Source organism: Rattus norvegicus, chromosome 20, assembly GCF_036323735.1.
Source record: "Rattus norvegicus strain BN/NHsdMcwi chromosome 20, GRCr8, whole genome shotgun sequence".
NCBI classification, from domain to species: Eukaryota; Metazoa; Chordata; class Mammalia; order Rodentia; family Muridae; genus Rattus; species Rattus norvegicus.
In genome coordinates this window covers 8,260,519-8,281,113 of record NC_086038.1, presented here as the reverse complement: position 1 = coordinate 8,281,113, position 20,595 = coordinate 8,260,519, and the positions used below count along the sequence as shown (strand labels likewise).

Genomic DNA, 20,595 nt, shown 5'->3' with positions numbered 1-20,595 from the left:
TAAAACAGACAATTCAAATGTCCATACGATTGGTTTAATTTGTTTCAGCAGGAGAAAAAAAAGAATAAAGTTACAAGATTCTTTTAATATTTCCACAATGTTAAACTAAAACTGAGCTCTAGGCTATGTGTGTAAGTCAATCTAGGACACAAAGGGTTAAATAAGATTTCCTCTTTAAGATACAAGAATTTCAGCTTCCCTTACATTTAACAAACTTCACAGAACAGATACTGTAGGGAACAAGCCCTTCCTCCCCTGCCCAGCTCCCCCAGCAGGCGTGAACCTGGCTGCGGTCCCTGGGCACATGGTCCCCAGCACCCCCTCCTAGTGCTCTGGGGACCTGAGGGCCTAAGAAGGGTACACGGCGCCTCACCGAGGACGGCCATGTGGGGCCAGAGAGCTGTGGCTTAACAGCAGTGGTAAACGCTAGGCAGACCTGCACCGTACCCTGGGTTGCCCTCGAGTGAGGGGCTGGTCTGGGTCCTGAAGCAAGAATTAAGGCTGGAGCTTCTGCACTGGGTCCCCTCTGCTGGGGTGCAGACTGGGTGCAGGGTGGGAAGAACATGATTTCCTATTCGCTATCTTGGATCACGACATTATACTTGCAGATCTGTTCATCTGGGAAGCAGACCTTGCTCACCTACACAAGGGAAAGTCACTGGGCTAAACCACTCAGCAGTCAGACATGGACAGCTCCGGCCAAGCCACGATCTGGGACAGATGCACGCAAGGTGTGGCACTTAAACCTGACCAAGGCTTTCCAGAGACTCCCAGAATCGCCCCGCCCCGCCCCCTGAGTGGTTTCTAACCAGCCCCGTTCAGACCCAAGCTGAGAGCTGCCTCCCACCCACAGCCACCACTCTCAACGTTCTAGAGCCACACCAGGGTCCCATGCAGTCCACTGTCTTTCCTTCCTGAACTTGTCCTGAGGTTGTTGGCCTGGTTGTCCTCAAACTATGGCTGCATAGAAACAAGAGGAGACTCCTGCCAGGAAGGGCAGCAGCAGATCCCCTGTGCGCTCACTGACTCTCGTGGCCATGGACATCTGGTTGACGCCTCAGGCCTGCCAGGAGCAACACCAATGCTCTCAGCAAGCGACAGCCAGAGCCGGGTCACAACCACGGATCCTGTGCAGAAAAGGTGGAGACCGTGCATGGACTAGGCTTGAGGGGAGCTAATTTTCAAAGTGGAGTTGTCTCTCTCCTTGTGTGATGAGTTTCCCCGTAACAACAGGTTCAAAAGCTTCCTCCATAGAATCTGTCCCCACCCTGACTTCCAGCTGAGGGAGAGTGAGGGCCCAGCCCAGCCCGGCCACGTGGTCAGTCTCAGCAGCTTCCTGTGGCCAAGGCACGCGTGGCCATCAGGTCCTGCTGGGACCAAGCGAAAGTGAAGAGGTGAAAGGCCGAACATGGAAGAGTTTCTGTCAAAGCCGCCCGCGTGGGCGGCGCGGCCTGCACCTGCCCTGCTGCCTCGGTCTGCTCTGGACACTTTCCGCTTAAGGCTTTGTAAGTGCGACTCCAGCAGTGACAGGCATGTGTTGTTGTGAATCCACTAGCCATGCTCAAAACAAATAGTCTTCATGTTTTAATTTTATACAATGGCTAGCAGGCACCTTAGTAACCAGCCAGACATCAATTTCATCCACCATCAACCCCTAAACTACAGTACCAGGATGGCTGGCTAAAGAAAGAAGACGGCTGGCTGTAGTCTGACGCGTGCCCAGTACAAGGTGTCTGGCTGACTTTGTCCTAAATAAGGCTAACATTAGTGAACTAAGAACAGCGTCGTGTGGTGGCCGTGCCTGGCCTTCAGGAGCACCCCTCCCCGATGCGCTGGCAGGAGCGCCCCACTTTCCGGTCCAGTTTCACCATTTTCATGATGGCTTCCTCGCGGCCACGGCCCATGTGGTCGAACGTACAGTCGTGCTGCTCTGGGAGGCGATGTAACATGCAGAACACGTACCCTGAAGTGGGGGGGCAGAGGAGACACAGTTAGGGGCCTCACTGGCATCTGCAAGACACAGGGTGAGTACAAGGTTTAATGCCGCACCTCACCCCTTACACGGGCTGGCAGCTCCCACCCCACTTCTTGGTACAGTGAGATCTGCAGCTCTACCCTGGGAAAGGTGTGGCACTGGCCTTGCCCAGTGCAGCTGATGGAGAGGGACTCCAGGGTCACAGAAGCGGCTTCGTACCCATGCCAGCTCAGAGGCCCTGCAAGCTCCAGTAGGGATCAAGTCACACTCAACAAGGGAATGGGGTTCCTCACAGGAAGTGGGTGTTTGCAACCCTGGAAAAGGTGACACACAGCAGGCAGAACCACAGGAGGACTGAGTGTGATGTCATCTGGTCTGACTGCTCTAACTCCCCGAGAGGCTGTCCTCTGGGCTGTGGAGGCAGCTGTAGGTCCAAGGGAGACACTGGCCTGGCACAGACGAACAGGACAGAGGGCAGGACAGGCCTGCAGAGCATGACACGCACAGGCGGATGAGGGTGCGCTGGGGCAAATGAGGCTGAGGCCACGGGGGTCAAGACCTCAGCTCACGGAATAAAGGAGAACGAAGCGTATGAAGGTCACCTGTCTCCTCCTGGCTCCCCAGTGAACCCCTCGAAAGGCTGAGAGACATGTGCAGTCCTCCCCTTCAGGACCGACTGCCAGGGCCAAGGACCTCCTCCACCCTCACCCCCCCACTCTGTGTAGCCACACCTCGCAGACCTGTGGGCCTAGGTAGAGGTGGCAGGCCTTGATGGACCAAGTACCTTCCTAACTTGCTTCCCTGTGTCTGCAGCAACTCACAGGGCCACTCTACGCAGACTGCTTTCCTTTAAGCAAGTCCAGAAACCAACAGGTGGCCGCCCCTCAGCCTCTGTCCTCTGTAACTGTACAGAACCTGGAAACCGACTGGCTGGAGAGGACCAGGTCCTGGAGGTGAAGGACAAACTCAAGATTCAATGACCCTTGGTTTTACGATTACCTTCCCCGGCTCATGATGGAGGCACATGTGTGAGAATCTTAAAAGACAAGAGCCGCCATTCACCCTGTCGTGGTGGCTGCTTTGCTCAGGCTGTGTTCGCGGGCTCATGCATCGAGGGGCGGAGGGTACAGCCTGAACAGCCATTGTTCAAGAAACACATTATTAACTGCTTCCCAGGGAGAGCAGGGCAATATGTTTGACTCTAAATTGGGACTGGGTTTGAGGAAAAGAATAGAGATGAAATTTCTGTCTCTTGAGAAGCTAAGCTCCCACTCGGTCGGAAAGCGAAGTTGAGATTAATGAGCTTGTGATCACACTCACTGGTCAGTCATCACTCCCAGACAGTGGACACCAGTCGTCTGTCTCCCGAAGGGCTCCACAGCAGAGGCTGTGCACCCAAAGTACACAGCCCCCCTAAAAGCTAAATCATCTTTCAGGAACAAAGCCCGCGTCTATGGGGTTGGGGGTAGGGGAAGAGAGGGAAGGGACGACTGCCAGGCCGGCTGGGGCACAAGCCCTGGCACAGCTCTTGCAGAAGAGCAGTGACCCCGCTGCCCCTTCCTTTGGGAGGGTGGTCTCTCCTGAGCTGGGAACTGATCAGCCTAACTCAGATCCTAGTCAAAGCAGATCCAGAGGGGCCAGTGTCAGAGTGTCCCCTTCCTTTGACAAGGTTCTTAGAGCCACGAGCATCCATTGCAGGCCCATGCTCTGCACACCTGTCAGATGCATCCAGAGCCTGCTCTGAGCTCTGCACGCTGGAAACTTACTCAGCAGCAGCTGCACTTCAACGTCACAGGTAATGCACAGGGAGGGCCAGGGGACGTGTGCCCAGGTCTCCATGGCCATGCCGAGGCTGGGTTATTAGATGCAGGTTACACTCCAGTCCTGCCATGATCTTTCACCAGGCACAGGCCAGCTACCGCAGTCTGGTGCTGCTGGGAGCGGCGCGCCCTGCACTGTGGGTAAGTGCGGACAGGGAGGTAGGTGGAATTTCATTTTAAAACAAAAGAAACTGTGAAGTTTCTTACAAGAAAGGGCTGGAGATGAGCACAGGCAGAGCAGATGGAGTAATCGATCTGAACCTTCCCTTCTTGGGGACACAGACCTGTTTCCAAAAACTGCTGTGGGGACCGTGAACTCTACATCACTGGAGATGGCCGTTCTTGAGTGACAAAGGACCTGAGGTTACTCCCTGCTTTCAGCTGGGCTAGCCTTGGCATTTCTCTAAGTCACTCATGAGAAACTAGAAGGCAAGGCAGGAGGCCTGCAAGTTCTAGGGTTCTCAGAAACAGAGGCAGGACAAACGCGATTTGGGTCCTTTCTTGAAAAAGACCCCAAAAAGTGCCACCAGATGGGTGGAGAATCAAGCGACAAAGCTGTGAAATCATCGATGCCTCAGGTGAGACTCACTCCTGTCACCCAGGGGTCATCACAGAGCCCCACACCCCTTCTCAGCCGCATGCAGATGAAAAGCACTGCGGTGTGCGGGCTTGCCCTCACCCACCCAGCTCGGTGGGTGTCTCTTCACTTACTGGCTTGGGTGGGCAACATAGGACACGCCCTGCATTAAAAAAGGAGGACCAAGCACAGCTGGCCCTCTAAGCCCACCCCACAGGCTGCACCCTTTTCTCTACGTGGACCAGCCACTGTCCCCAATCCTGAGACCACTCAGAACAGGGATGGAGAGCTAGAGAGGACCGAGCACACATGTACCATTCCTATGACCTATGGTGTGGGCTGGGCGGTCTCCAGAGGGGCTGGGTAACCTGAGAAGACCCCATCAACTCAGCAGACAGCACTAGGAAGGCAAGTGGCCACACCATGCAAGTCTACCTTCTACAATGAAACCTGCATGAGGAGAGAGCAGAGGCCACCAGTTGAGTCACCGTGAACGCAGAAGTGGGCTGCAGTGAAAATGGCTCCGTGGTTAAAAGCACACACAACAAAAGACGGCCTGGGTTTGCTTCCCAGCTCCAACTATGCCAGCTCCTCACTGTCCACAGCCCCTGTTCCACAGCCTCCAATGCCTCCTCCTCATCGCTCTAAGTGCAGCCACGCACGCATGCGAGAAGTGGAAGGAGAAGCCAGAGGCCCAGCATGGAGCTCTCAGACATCTGGATTCAGACACAGAACACACGGCTCTAGCCAGCCCCATGCCACAGATGTGACTGATGTGTGAAACTGCCATCTGCTGGGATGCAGACCTCTCCTCACCCTACAGCCTTGAGCACTCAAGCCAAAGCTCGCCCTCTTAATCCAGGCGCCCTCAACCATAGCTGATGCTCCCAGGAGGCGACAGTCCACCCTGGACACTGGGAACAAGCATGGGCACCACAGCAGCAGGCAGGCCCTGGCCCTAAGTGTTCCAGCAGCAGCAGCAGCAGCAGCAGCAGCAGCAGCAGCAGCAGCAGCAGCAGCAGGAGCAGCAGCAGCAGCAGCAGCAGCAGCAGCAGCAGCAGCAGCCCTTGTTCTGCTCCTGTGAAACCCTGACCACAATCATTGCCCAAGGGGCACCTGACTGTCACCCAAACCAGTGCGGAGGCGGCCTGGGGCAAAACAGCGCAGCCAGCTCACAGTTCCCTGCGGCTGACCACGGGTCAGTCTGCCTTTTTCTGTGAGCCATTGAGAGCAACAAGATGGCAGTCGAACCCACACTCCTCAGTGTCTGCACTTAACCCACACCCAGCAGAAGCTGCGGACCAGCTTCATCATAGAGTAAAGTCAGCTGACCCAAGTAGCGCTGGCTCTCGGTTTTAATTAATTAGGCACTTGCTTTCCTGAACACCTCCCACTTGAAAGCCCAGACACGCTGTTTTATTAAAGACAGGGATGGGACAAGGCTCAGCGCAGCCACTCGGGGTTTCTACCTAACGTGTACACTTCCCTCCCTGCTCATCTGAGTTTCAAATGTGAGCGGCTCAAGCAGATCTGAACACTGAGGAGGCTGAGGACCAGACATGCAAATGGCTCTGCGGGTGTGCGGTGTGAGCGAGCAGCCAGCAGCCGGAAGAGGACACGGAAGAGGACACGGAAGAGGACAGGACAGCAGCCCAACCCTCCGAGGTCCCAGACTTCGGTCACTCACTCCACTTCTGAATCAGGCAAGCGGAGCCTATGCGTCCCCTTAAAACTTGGTGAGGGCCATCTCCAGACCACAGCGCTGCAGGGATCAGATACGGTATCTAAAGAGTCATTTTAGATTAATGTACTGGGGATGTAGCAACCCCTCCCCATGGCATAAATCCAAGCACAGTGCCACTGCCCATAATTCCAGCAGCTTGGAAGGTGTTAGAGGATCAGAAGTACAAAACCATCCTGGGCTACATGAGACAAAAAACAAAACAAGGTTAATTAATGTCCCTGACCTCTGTATCTAAAATGACCAAGAAGCTCCTTGGAAAACCAAATCCTATCTTCCCAGCAAGGAAGTTTCTTCAGCCTCGGGACAGCTCACCCGTCCCAGCTCGCTCACAAGGGCGCGTTGGGAACACCAGGTGGTCAGCTCCACTTGCCGGAAAGCGTCAGCCATGCACACACCACCAGCGGGAATCCCTAGACTACATCCCATCCGCTGACCCAATGCCCACAGCAGAATCATCAGCTGCACACGGAAAGCAGCTGCGGGGGCTGGGCATGGACTGTATCTGCTTCGCACTTTCCTCCAGCCCTGGCTTCACATGCGAGAGGGAAAGTCATCATCCAAGAACCAGAACGGGATGGAGCACGGATCGAGTGCTCAGAGGTCACCTGCCAGGGCCCCAGACCCAGAGCTCTCATCTGTGCTTGCCCATGCTTTGTGATGTCACCCTTTGGAACTTCCCTCCTCACTGGCTAGGACCCTGCATGAAGTCCCACTGGCACCCGGTGCTGAGCCCCTTACAGAAGAGCTCCAGCTCAGGTATCAGACTGCAGATTCCACAGGCTCTGCAGTCCTGGCTCAGAACAGAACCTCGGTCCTCCTGGGCCTCCACGACTGACTTCATCTTTCTGCCTCATAAAGGCGACTGCCCACCCAGCTGGGATTCACGCTAGACCCCAGATTCCTCCCCTTCCCTTCTCCTCACACGGACCTCACTATCATCACGAGTGGTTTCTTAGACAAGCTCTAAACCACATCCTGCACGTGTCCTGCTCTCCGCTGGACAGCAGGCAGGAACCAGGGCAGCCTGCCCAAGGAGCAGGCACAGAGGGGCTGGGAGGCCAGGGCCCACAGGGCTTGCAGAGGCCGCTCTCCTGCAGCATGCGTAAGGACTCTGGACATAGGGCTACACCATTAGGACATGCTTGCTTCATGTGTTAGTTCCTCTTTGAGTACAATAATGGAATATATGAATATAATAAACTTCAAATTGTATAAAATAACAATCACCAAGTCTCTCATCTCATTTTCTGTTAACGCTTCCATAGAGGCCAAGTCACCATGGCCACCAGCCTCTAAGTATTCTTGAGGGCCTACATGCACAAGCATTTCTGCTTCTCTACCACAGGGGGATTTTCAGAATGTAAATCAGATGATGTCACTCTGGTGCTCGAAACCCTTCAGTTATAAATATAATAAACTTAGCGAGGCCAACAAGCCCCGGCTGGGCACTGCCGCCCCCACTCTCCTGCACTGGGCTCCTGCCACACCACCAGGACCCACAGCACTGGCTGTCCCTCAGGCCCACACTGCCTTCTCTGTCCAGGACGACTCCTCCCAGCCAGCCTGCTCCAAGCCCCACACTCCTCACTGTCGCTTTATACCTTGGTGATGGTTCCACTCTGGGCACACGGTGTGCTGCACACCTCCCCAGCAGACACAGCACAGAGGTGGAGGTTCTCACTCCTCTTCTAGAATTCAGTCAAGATGGACAGTAAAATAACCTTATCTACAGACAACTCACTAAAGACAGAAACGGATCCCTTCTAGCAACAAAGGAACACAACGTTAACAAAGGTGTCCTTCTCAACCCCCAACAAGTCCAGCCTGTGCAGTTCTAGTTCTGGGAGTGACCAGGGCGTCTCAGGCACCGTGACTGATGTGACTCTGAGGTCACAGATGAGCTGGGTGGAGATTAACTTCACCACAGGCCTCCACACTGCTCGCTTCTCAACCTGGCACTAGGACTTTGTTCGGTTACTCAAGATTCAACAGAAAATTAATCCTCGTGCAACAACTGGGCTCCAGGGAAGAGCAATTTAATTGAAGCAAGAGTATTAACATAAACCTGGCCCCTTAACTTATAAATCTAGAGCCTTCCCTCTCTTCCTGGATAAATCTGTAACTTGGCAGGGCAGGTAGAGAAGCATGTCACCCCCTGTGTATCAATGACAAGGACTCACAAGCCTTCCTGTGTTAACTCAGTTGCCCCCTCCCAAGGGCCAGGACTGACCCAGATCGAGATGGATGTTGGCCTGTATGGCACATCCTGACCATCAAGGAGGAAGAAGAGGCTTGTTGGGCCCTGCGAGGCTCCAACGGTAGCTGCCAGACTGCCTGTGAGGGTTTGGGGGTAGCAGGTCCACATGACTGTCTTTAACTGGAGCATCCTCTGTCCGCCGTCCCATACGGCCAAGATCCAGCCACTTCCTGAGCAGCAAAAGCAGGCATCCTGACAATTAAATACCACAAATACCAAGCTTCACCAGAAACTTCTGGCTTGGGAGAGCATTCAACCCTGGCACAGACCTGCTCCCTGCAGCCCTGGAGGATCTTCCTGAGATGCGCCCAGTGAGTGGAGCCTCTGAAAGGCAGCCCTGGGAGGGCCAGCGCCTGGTGCTTCTGAGTACTCAGTGACCACTGACACAACGCCACTGTGTCAAGTCCGCCTCAGCAGGGCTGAGATGTGGTAAGTCCTCTTCCCCATCCGTCAGGCGGAGCAGCTTCTCTGCTAGCCCAGCCCAGACCTCTCAAGGCCCTTGTGGCTCTCTCCCAGGGACTTGGCTCCCCAGCAGCCTGGTTCTGAATCTCACAGACTGAAAAGCTGCAGTGCCAACACCACCAAGAGTGCCGACACCCCAAGAACATGCCAGCACAGCCAGGGCTGAGGCTTGTACAAGAGACTGGCCCTAAAAGACGCACACCTTTATTCCCAACACCGGAGACGCAGAGGCAGGTGGATCTCTGTTTGAGGCCACACTGGGCTATGGAGCTAGTTCCAGGACAGGCAGGGCTATGCACAGAAACCCTGTCTGTGCCCCCTACTCTCCAAAAGATGCTCTCAGAGAGACCAGTTTCCATGCTATACAGGGTGCTGCTGTCTCCTGCTGGCAAACAGGGAGGGAGAGCTCAAGTGCTGCCTTGTTGGAGCCTGTGTCTCCAGGACCTGTGTTGTGTGACCTCATCAATCAAGACTTGGGCCCGCTTGAATGACGGTACTTTCCAGAATTAGACAAACTTCACTGATACTGATCTTGGAGAAGCAGAGGTACTGAAACCTCAACTAACAGGAGCCATGCTCCAGTGCTGGGAAGGAGTGAACAGTGCTCACTGGCCGTCTGCTTGGTATTTGTGGTCTGTGCTGGGCTGAGCAGAGGAGGAAAGGTAGCACTGCACTCTGCATCCTAGGCTAAAGAGCGCTGACACGCATGGGGGGAAAACAGCTTCAGGTCACGGGAAGCGAAGCAAAAAACCTACTGAAAGTGCCCCAGTACACCCAGGCCATGTGTCATAAGCCAGGGGCACCCAGGGGGGTCAGCCAGAGAGCCCTACAAGCTGCCCCATTTTCATGGTCAGTGAGACATGAACAGTGGGGGGAAACAGCACGGGCATGGTGGAAAGGCTGCTGTACCCCAATCAACCCCAATGGTGGGAGACAACAGGGAGGGCAACGCCTCTGCCCTCCAGAACACATATTTAGGTAACACACAATCACTCATGTGCTGGGGCATCCAAGAGCCTCTTCTGCCTTCAGTGGACATCAGGCACACAGCGTGCACACACAGCGTGCACACACAGTGTGCACACATACATTCAAGGCCATACTTGGACTCATAACCAACCCTTACCACATCAGGGAACTACAAATCCCCCAGTGACTGGTTCTCACACAGCAGGTCTCAGTCACCTCAACATTAGGATGCCCAATGGGACAATTTAGAGGGGAAAAAGATAGGGACTCAAATCTCAGGTCTTACCTTAGCATCTCCTATACTTAATTTCAAAGCTTGAGTTTTAACTCTAAAAACTGAGGTGTCCTTGTCCTACAATGCCCTTTAAGAGTAAAACAGACACAATCTTAAGTCCTAACCAGTGACAGATATCAACAGCCCTATTCTTTATGTCTCCTACAAGATTCCCATCCTGTTCCCATGGTAACTGCATGTTACTGGGCATAGAGGGAGGAGCTGTGCTCCTGAGCCAGGGAGGAGGAGAACAAGCATGGCCTCCCCCTGAAGCACTCGCAGTTGTGTTCTAAAGCCACCAACAGAGAGGCCCATGGTAGATTCTAAGGAGAAATGACCAGGCACCCTAAGGCAGTGAGGCCCCTTTATCAACAAAGGCTGCAGTAAAAGAAGGTGAGCTTTGGTAAGGGCTCCGGCTTAGGAAACATGGACACAGACTTGATTTGGCCGGATACTCTAACACCATTTTTTGTAGTCCCTAGGGACTGGGGTGTTGAGAAGCCACTTTACTCCAATTGGTAAAGAGAGAACGGGCTCACCACAGGTCAGCGCTGATGCCCGCCCAGCTGTTGGGTTATTCCCAGCACAGGAGTCCTAAGACCCCTCTGCGTGCATTCCAGGTAGCAGCTGGGGTATAAGGCTGGGACAGGGGACAGGTATAGATGAACGACAAGCTATGACCTTGCATTTTCTGAGACCAAGGTAAAACAGTTTATGAAGTATAATTTCCCCCGAAGTTGAGAAATTATATAAAATAACTGGAATTAAATAAAGCAGGCAATCTCATCCTATCTGATAGATGACTTGACTTTTCACCAATAAAAATTTAAGGAGAGAAAGTATGCACAAAGAACTGATGCTAATACTGCCCGTCTGGATCTTACTCCTTCAGCCAAATATCCTCTCAGGAAGCCCCAAAGCTGAAAATATGCGGTCAGTCTCAAAACTACGCTGAGACAGACCCGGCCACTGCCTCACCAAACTGGGTCTGCCCTCAGACACTACTGACAAAGTTTTCCCCACAAGCAGCAGACTCGCTGACCTCTCTGGGTAATACCAGACAGCACACAGTCCAGCAGGGACCACGGAGCTCTGACTACACAGCCCAGGTCCCTGAGACGTTAGGACAGCAGAGCAAAGGGACAGAGAAAGGAAGGCTGATGTTAAACCACAACTCAGGAAGTGGGGTAAGGCACTCACGTGAAAGGAAGCAGAACTGACTGGCTTCCCCAGATGTTTGCAAGGGAAGAGAAGAAAAAAAGCAAACCTCACACACTGAAAACTTCATCTCCAAATTTCTGCTGGGACCTGGGACCCCGATGAGGGTCTGTGTAGCAGTGTGACTCCACGAAGCATCCAGTCATACCCCACATGATGCACCACAGCTACACACATGTGCACATATGTGCATGTACATGAAATACCATTTTATAAATAATGGGATATACATTTGTTGTTCTTACAGATTAATGACAAATATCCATGCCCACCTCCAGCGCCAGCCAACCAGTGACCTGCTCTCCTTGGCAGCTTTGGTGTTTCTAGAATTTTAGTGTCCCTGGATTCAATGTCATGTGACATGTTCTGAGAGTCCTCTGTGTTGCTACTGGTTAGTTATTCTTCCTCTGAGATCTTTCGGTGGACAGACATGACATGGACCCTGACTAAGGAGTAGATATGTGGGGTGGAGTGTTGAGTAGCCCGCTGGACACTAGCTGGCACCGGCTGCTTTCCCAGGACTTGTGCCACCTTTCCCTACATCTAAGCCACACCCATCCTTAAGGCCTGAACTGCAGAAGCCTGTCTAGCCTTCTAGGTGGGATGGAGCCATCCCGCCCCGTCCTCTTACTGTGACTTGCTAATGACTCCAGTGCTGGCTGGTCAGGCCATGGTTTCTTACGTGTGTGCACGCTTTCCTGTCAGGCCCAGTGTATGACATCCTACAGCCCTTGCAGAAGTGGGGGAAGGAAGTAAAACACGCGGACACATCTTGTTATGCTTCCACCCCTCCCTCAACTCCCTCCTCAACGGAGACAGGAGTGGAAAAGTTATATATAGCACTGACTCGTGAGCCAGTGGAAAGGGGGAGGGATCCACAGCAGCCATAGGTTAAAAACAAAAGGAGCCACTCAAAGAATTCCAGCGTCAAACACAAACTGTGGCATCAAATCATTCTGAACTGTCACGTGAGAATGGTTCAGGCAAGACTCATAACTAGATGCCAAACTCAAGGACGTCATTTGTGTCTTTGAGACAGGGTCTCCCTATGTAGCCCTGGCTGTTAGAATTCTCTATATAGACTGGATCAGCAAGCTCAAAGATCTGCCTGCCGCCATCATAGAGTGCAGGGATTGATTAACAGCATGTGCCACGGAGCCCAGCCTCTCAGGGATGGTTCCGTGAAGAGCATTAACACACTGTCAAAGTTTACCAGGCACACTGTCGGAGGTGGGGAACAGAGTGTGTACAGGAATCAAATGGCCTCAGTACCGAGAGACTGAAGACCCGGGGCCTCCAGGCTGAAGCTCCAAGCAAAGCTCATCACCCCGGTGCTGGCTGAGAGAAGGCAACTAAAACCATTAAGAAACCCACCCAAATGAGGGGTGCTCTGACCTTACAACCCATGAGAATCTGTAGGTGCACACGTATGTGTTTGTGTACAACAGAGAGAGGGTCTTATTTTAAAATGTCAAAATTGTAAAACAAAGTTGGTGAGAATGTCCCAGATTAAAACAGAATAAATAAACTAAAAACACCTGATCATGGATGAGATTTTGCATCAAAGGGGAAAGCAACTTTGGAAAAAGAGCATCGCTAAATCAACACGCACACAAATGGACATGGGCGGAGACCCGGGCGTGAGCTCCCTGAAGCTGGGGTGTGCTGCTGGGACCAGTGTTACAGAACTGCGTCAGCTTGGTCCCAGTAAACACTTTAGAGGAGGAAAAGGCCATGATGATCACCACTAGCTCTCAGTGGCCTGAGGAAACATTTTATTTCCAAACAAAGCAGAAAACAAGACCTGGGCCTGCTGCTCAGATGAGCCCAGAAAATCTTTTCTTCTTGAAGATCTTGGAAGACTGAAGGGTGTCAAGAGTGGCAGTCACAGTACTCATGTTACTGACCCTCTGGGAGTGGCCAGCAAGAGTGTCCCAGCACACTGCCCAGCGAGTTCTCATAGCGCCACACTTACCCTTAGTCTGTGAACTCCTAGATCCCGGACATCTTCCTCCTCAAAAATCTTAGCAAAATGCCTTGTAAGGTCATCCCAACCCCTGTTACTGATGGTGAATGACAGACCCAGTGGCCACAGCAGCACTGCAGAGCCCAAAAGAGAGAGCACCATGAGGTCCTAAAAGCAGCACTTGGCCCAGTGAGAAGCCCACTAAGTCCACATACTAAAAACATACGCAAGGTCCTCCACTTGTACTTGAAGGCAGTTCTGCGGCCTCGGGAAGCCATGCCGAGGGTCAACCACACAGCATCTGGGTGATGGGTGTGGCCCACACTCGACTGCAGTGGCCAGACTTAGAGCATCCTCTAGGTGGCCTTGGCAGACAAGACTCACAACAGGGGTGATAATCCTGTCACCCTGTCAAGTCTTCTGTCACATGGACTGTGGTAGGTGCCCTAGGACGGAGGACCAGCTTACCCATACCATGCCTTTTCTAGTTGGCACCCGGGAAGATTTCACAGGAAAAGGGTGTTCCTTTGGGACTGCTGACATAAAGGTTATGTAGTCACAGTGAGACCGAGGAGAAATCATCCTCAAAACCCACCTACTTACTGCAAGCACAGGGACCGTCCCAGCAATTAACAATTCCTATCACCTACAGCTGTCCTGTGTGAGAAGGCTCAGAACTCGCCTTACAAATTGCTCTTTTGAAGATCAAAGGGAAGCTGAATGCGTCTGTGTGTGCTCTCGATGAGACTGTAATTTAATGGAATTTTTAGAGAAGCTTTGCTGGCAGTGCTCGGATGACAGCCCCGGGGCGGAGGATTCTGGGGAGCTTGGCCACTCTTCCCTTTGGAGCATCCTCTCTGCCTTTAATTGGCACCTCATTAGAAATTAATGAAAACGACATCCTCTGTTCTTCCTGCTCTAGGCACTGAATGCTACAAAAAGGCCCATCACAATTCATAACACATCCCATTTATACAGCAGCGGCTCGTAAGCATTATTTATGGGAAGTGAATTTCTTGTCAGCAGTTAATAACCTGCACAGAGTGGAAGGGGAATGGAGGGAAGATGGCGATTACGTACAGAGAACAATTATTCTGCAGTGGAGAAGTACTCTGTTTTGGACTATGCTGAGGCTTCCCTTTCAGCAGTGACCACGTTTCCCTCTGAGCCCTTCCAGGGCAGCTCCTACCTCTATCCCAAGTCCCTGAATCCTCAAGGCGCTCAGCCACAGCCCACCCTCTCTTACAGGCATAGGCGGACAGGAGGGCAGCACACAGCAGTCAGTCAGAGCCAGCCCCAGAGCGCATGCTCTCCTGATGCCCATCATCTTTTAAACAGTGACAGGCGACAGGGTCTCTTTCTGAGCTCATGGTCTAAAGCTCTCCATGAACCAGAGTGAACTCAGCTCTCGAGGAAGGACCCATCTAAAGGGACTTTTATCCTGGAATTGGTCAAGGAACTACATGTTGTTACACAACTGAGAAAGAACTCAGGTCTATAGTGAACTCTACTTAGAGACCCGGTCTCCCCGTCAGGGTGTGAAGCTAACTGAGACACTTTGATGGTACAGCTGCCCACAGTGAGAGGCACGGGCCATCTGATAACTACTGCTTGACTTTTTTCAGCTGGGTGGTAAGACCTGTGGAAATGGAATGGTTTGCATCAAAGCTGCAGGGTAAATGTAGAGACCTGGGTCTTCTAAGCTCCTCTGAACTCCCTTGTCTGCCTGAAGAGGAAAGGTAGCCGCTGCCAGAGGAAAGGCAGGGAGTGCCCCATGGCCCGACTGCTTGATCTCCCTCAGCAAATCCTACATACTACCAAGCACCCAGTCACTGCTGAGAAGGACACAAAGAATATTTCTGCCCCTCTAACCAAGAAACAAGCAGTCTGTAAAATAAGGGCAAGAGGAAACAACCAGGGAGAGTTAACACAGCTCACAGAATGAACAGCTGAAGACCAGCATAGCTCATCTCCACACAGAACAAGAACCTGCAACCTCAGGGGTCATAAGCCGCCAGACCCCAAAGCTTCCTCAGCTCGCCACAGCTCGCCCTGCCTCACTGGGCCACACTATGGGCTCTGGTATAAGTTGAGTCTAAAACCCAGAGACAGTGTCTGCTCCGACTACCCAACTCTTCTTTATTCACAATTCACAGCAGAAACGAATCCCACACTCTACCTCCCGTCCTCACAGCTGAAGGTATACAAGGGACTGACATGACAAGCGTAGAGGGGTCATTCTAGGAACAGCTGTCCCAACCTAATTTCAAGAAGCCAGTCCACCCTATCTTCCCTAGTTCCACAGCACAGAGAGCTGAGGCACAGAGCAGAAAAAGTTCTCTCTTCAGAAGACAGACAATGCCCCCCAAAACGACTTCCCAGAAACTGTGCAGCCCTGCGTCAGTACCCTTAATGTAGGATCGCCACAGCCCAACAGAGAAGAGCAGAGTTCAAGCCCACCTCTTGGAATGGGAGGTGGAGGACTCTCAGAGGCTACCAGATGACAACTACTGCACAGGCTAAGTGACAGGAACACTGAGAGCCTATTACAGCTGCCACCTTACCTTTGCGACATGACACATGTGGGCTGTTTTGTTTCAGTGTGTGCAAGACATAGTTTAGAAACCACATCTGTGTGCAGAGTCCTAAGAGGCGGCCCCGAGCTAAGCAACGGAGGGGGAAAGGTGATGTGTCAGCTTCAAGCTGGTCCCTCCATGGATCCGTGAGGGTTCCACAAGGAAAACTTCTAACCAACCATAATTGAAAGGGGGTGGGGAGAAATATATCAAAGCTCTTCTGAGTGAACTTAGTCTGCAGTCTCACGGCGCACGTCACAGAGCAGCAGTGAGTGGGATGAGGCCACTGGTGGAGCAGCAGCCAGGTGTCTGAAACAGAGGGGGCACTCACCACAGCGACAGGAGCCCAGTTCCTGCTGCACCAGCTCCAGCTTCGTCTGGCACTGAAAGCACCGGCGCCGGCTCTTCTGCTTCGACCGGCCGCTCTCCTCAGGCCGCTCGGGGTTCTCTACGAGTCGCGGTCGTTTCACGGGTGAAGCCTCGCTCTCGGACTGTGAATCTGACCGAAACAAGACATTTGGGATCAGGATTAGTACCTGGCTGGGCAGACACAAATCTCTCCAGTTAGTTCCCCATACCGCAGCCAAGTGCCCCCCAAGCTGTCCTGCCTCAAAGCACTAACAACCCTTTCCAAAGAAGCTCCTACCGAGAGCCTGCAAGGGTGCCCTGCACCTGTCTTCCCTGAGTCTCGCTCTCTCCCAGTGCCCTCCACATCAGTCTCCTGACCGCTTGACCTCTGCTCTCAGTACCACTGTTTTCTCCTCACAGCACTGCTCACCCAGGCTCCAGTCAAAATTCCCAACTAAATGCTGTTCCCGGACTGACCCACGTGGAGCACCGCTCCCCGTCCACAGTAAGCCAGAACTCTCTTCGCCTTATATTCATTCCCCTGTGGGGCCCATGCCCCATGAGGGCCGGTCCTGTCACCCACCTAGACAGCAACTCGAGAGACTAGTGCAGCCGTAAAGAGACGGGGTGGGAAGTGGCAGAACTGCACAAGGGGGTCTGGCGAGGGAGGGAGGTCACTGGGCTGTCACCCGGGGACTGTCTTGTTCTGGACGTTTCCTGTCTACCAGGATGTGAGCTCACTGAAGAGTGGAGCCCTGAGGCATTTGATGGCATCAAGAAAGGAGTATGAAGAAAATGCACCCTCCCAACTTCTGAAACCACAAGCAAACAACCCAACCAAGGCTCTTGCTTGGAGGTGTCTGTCACAGGAGTGAAAGCCAAATGTCCTTTCACTCTTCTCAGGGAGAGCGGTGCCCACTCAGCTGCTCGTGCTTAACCTGTCCTGTGGCACAGCAAGCACTAGACGATGGCTGAATCCTCTCCTGCCAGCCCTTGCTCTCTCCTTGAAGGGGCTTTTTGAAAAGCGGGAGCAGGCTGAGACACATCGGTATAAGCTATCTCTATACCCTTCCCAGCCGTTCTGTGTGGAACGGACAGTGTGGCCACACCGTTCTTCACGACTGCAGGCTCCACTGCCCACCTCACTCAGTTCTCCCAGCCAGGTGTGACATTACCCCAAGCACACACCAACTAAAGCCCTGGATGAACACAATGGAAAGCAGGTTCAACCTGATTCCCAGCTCTGCTGAACACTGCTGTCCGGAGCAGTCAGTGTGGTGATGAAGGCCACCACACAGGCCAGCCCCCCTCCTTCTGCCCCCACAAGAGCAAAACAAACCATCTAAATGTAAATCATTACAAAACTGCCAGCCAAAAGGAATTCACCTTGCGGGAGCCACACTGCTCTCCTGGGGGTCCTTTTCCACACAAACGGGACTATTTGTGGTAATAACCCTATTCGATACCTACCAAAGCCTCTGCTGCACGTCCTATTTGAAGCATCTCTTTTGAAAGTAATGTCCTAACTTGAGATAAGAGGTGCGCTCCACACAAACAGAGACTAGTTGAAAACTGGTGCAGAGAGCAGGGGAGAGGGGAGGGAAGGAGAGAGGAGTATGTACGTCACCCACACCGCACGGTTGTGAAAGCCCTCTGAGGCCAGGAACTAGTTACAGTAGTCACAAACCAGCTGGGATAGACAGGTTCTGGGAACTCAACTCCAGCCCTCTGGAAGAGGAGGAGGAGGAGTTCTTTACCTCTGAACCTTCTCTGCTGACTGAAAACTTTAACTCATGAAGTACAGGCAGACAGATCAGTGGACACTCAAGGTCATCTAGGTCTGCACAGTAACTTGCGGGTCAGCAGGACTAAATAGTGAGACCCTGACAACTGAATGAATGAATGAACAAGCAAGCCAAGCATAGAGGCTACACATGGTGCTAAGGTTCTTACAGTAAACAACAACAACAACAACAACAACAACGAGACCCTCAGACCATGGCCTCTCTCACCTCCACCTCTGACCAAAAAAAAAAAAAAGCAAAGCAAACCACAGAGCTGGATTCAAAGCTCCTTTGAGGAGTTTGGCCCAAGGGGCCAAATGTGCCACCTACTCTTCGTATCAGTAACGCTGAAGAGGGGAGCCCTGTGGCATCAAGAAGGCCATGTGAGAAAAGCACTCACACTGCACTTCACTATGGCTAGGAACCAAATTTCATGTCTGCATGGTCCTTCTGCTTTGATGGAGTCCCTCAAAGTTACAGGACAGTTCAGGCCAGATCTCTTTTTTTCTTAATTTCCTCTAATGAAATCATGTGTCAAACAGTGTCAACACTAACGCTAGGGAACAAGTGTGCCTGGTCCTGAGAGTCCCTTTAGCCCTTCAAACGCTGAGAACCTCTGTGCTGCTACAGGTAACAGAGAAGGTAGCCTTGGACAACAGGTAATGGGAGGCTTCTGATGCTTCTGGCTACGGTGCCCTGGCCATTCACTAGGCCCCAACTGTTTCTCCAAGAGTCCATGTCCTCACTTCTGCATAATTTGACAACCAAACCCACCTAGGTGTACAACCGTGCTGTGAGCCTTACATGACCCTACAGCCGTGGGTCTCAACCTTTCTCAGGCTGTGACCCTTTCATACAGTTCCTCGTATTGTGACCCCCAGTAATAAACTTATCCTGTTGCCAACTCATAACTGCAATTCTGCTGCTGTTGTGACGCATATTCTGGGTATCTAATAGACAGAATATCTGACATATGGCTCCTATGAAAGGGCCATTTGACTTCCAAGGGTTATACAGACCACCAGCTGAGAACCACCGCTCTTCACCAAGATGAACTGCTCAGTGGACTGTGTATTCTTAGGATTAGGGCCCTCTTCCCAGACACTACGATCCTCAGTATTAAGGCTCTGGGACACACTGCCTTTCTCAGCCCTCACAGACGTCTCACACTAAATGAGAAGAAGCCCTGGTGTCCTCTAAGACTCCCCACTGTGAAGACAGTGGGCTTCCTCGCCCTGCCATCAGGGGCTGACTGTACTCTGTATGTCACTACTTGGTGAAGTAAGTCATTCTCTGACATTTTTCTCACAGGTCAACTTGGTGTTTTAATTAGAAGCTAATGAAATAAACAGAAGTCTACAGACTCAGCTTCATGGCTATGGAAGAATTTTATATCTCCTCTGCTAATTATTTAATGAGACCTTGTGCCGTGGGGTAAACTACCTAAATAAGAGAAACAGATGTCTACTGTAAGGATTCTAATTACATAATAATGGCCTAAATAATTCAACTATTCAATTATAAATTTTAAGCCAGTTAAAAAAAAGACTCTCAGAAAAGACCTACACACGAGTTAACAGTAAAAATCAAACCTTGATTATCTGCCTTCTGCTCCCAAGTTTTAGCCCCTCTAACTTGCAGCATTTTCAGTTTGGGGATCAATGGCAGATACCATCTAATTAATCGATTTGCATATGCTGAACTTGGGCAGTAAGGGTTAAATGTGGAGAGCGAGGTGAACAGAAATAACTCTCACACTCAGCTGTAAGTGTCAGAAGCCGTCCTGGGAAGGAGCACGCTCATTAGCAGCAGAGGAGTGCGTGGCAAGCTGGATACAGTCCCCACCCCAGGAGTTAGGAGTGACTTCTAATTAAGGTCCTAGAGAGCCGACAAAGCAGATTTCTCCAGTGAGCTTCCTCTGGTGGACTCCCACCCTGGCTGCACACCCCATGCTGGGCTCTCAACACTCTACACCCCGCTTCTCAGCCAGTGCTTAACAATGACAAAGACACCGTGTGAGACCTTCTAAGAAAACCTTCACCTACTTAACCTGTGTCCAACTTCTTGGTCTGAAGGCAACCACAGTTCATCACGGGACAGGGGAACCAAGTGCAGTGTTTTTAAAAAACAAATGTCTACAGAAAGAAAGTCCTCTAATTGGAAGCTCTAGCCACAAGCAGACAGTAACAAGCACCAAGTCTTTCAACTCAGGAACACATTTACAACGGAAGCCTGACGGTAACAAACAGGGCTGCTCCTTTTCAAACTCTGTCTCTGACAGAGATCCACGTTTGCTCCGTTCTGTCACTGTTCCTGTCTTTATTACTCATGTTCTCTCCTGAAATTTTCCAAATGAATTGTGTCAGGCCTGTCAAAACCTGCATCCTGTCTCTCTTACTCTCCTGGCTCTGTGCAGCTGGCAGCCCACGCCCGCCCTGGGCTGCTAACAGAGGCTGTGGCCCGCCGACATCTCAGGGGCTCATACCCTCTGCTCCAGCCAGCCCAACACAGAACCCCAGAGCCAGAGCTTATGTGCAACAAAGAACCTCCCACCCCCTTCACCCACACCCTCCACACAGCCGAGAAACAGGAGCCTGTCTAATCTCGGGCTCCATGGCAGCTTTG

General features: G+C 52.1%; 1 protein-coding gene across 1 annotated transcript in view; it reads right to left on the bottom strand.

The window, feature by feature from the left end:
* Positions 1–20: 20 nt before the first annotated feature.
* Positions 21–20,595, bottom strand: part of Zfand3 (zinc finger AN1-type containing 3) — a 196,196-nt gene continuing 175,621 nt past the window's right edge. Inside the window, exons 5-6 of the mRNA NM_001012175.1 lie at positions 16,170–16,337; positions 21–1,963 (exon numbers count right to left, since the gene is read on the bottom strand). Of these exons, the coding sequence (NP_001012175.1) occupies positions 1,809–1,963; positions 16,170–16,337 (323 nt within the window). The 3' untranslated portion in view covers positions 21–1,808. The remainder of the gene's footprint in view (positions 1,964–16,169; positions 16,338–20,595) is intronic.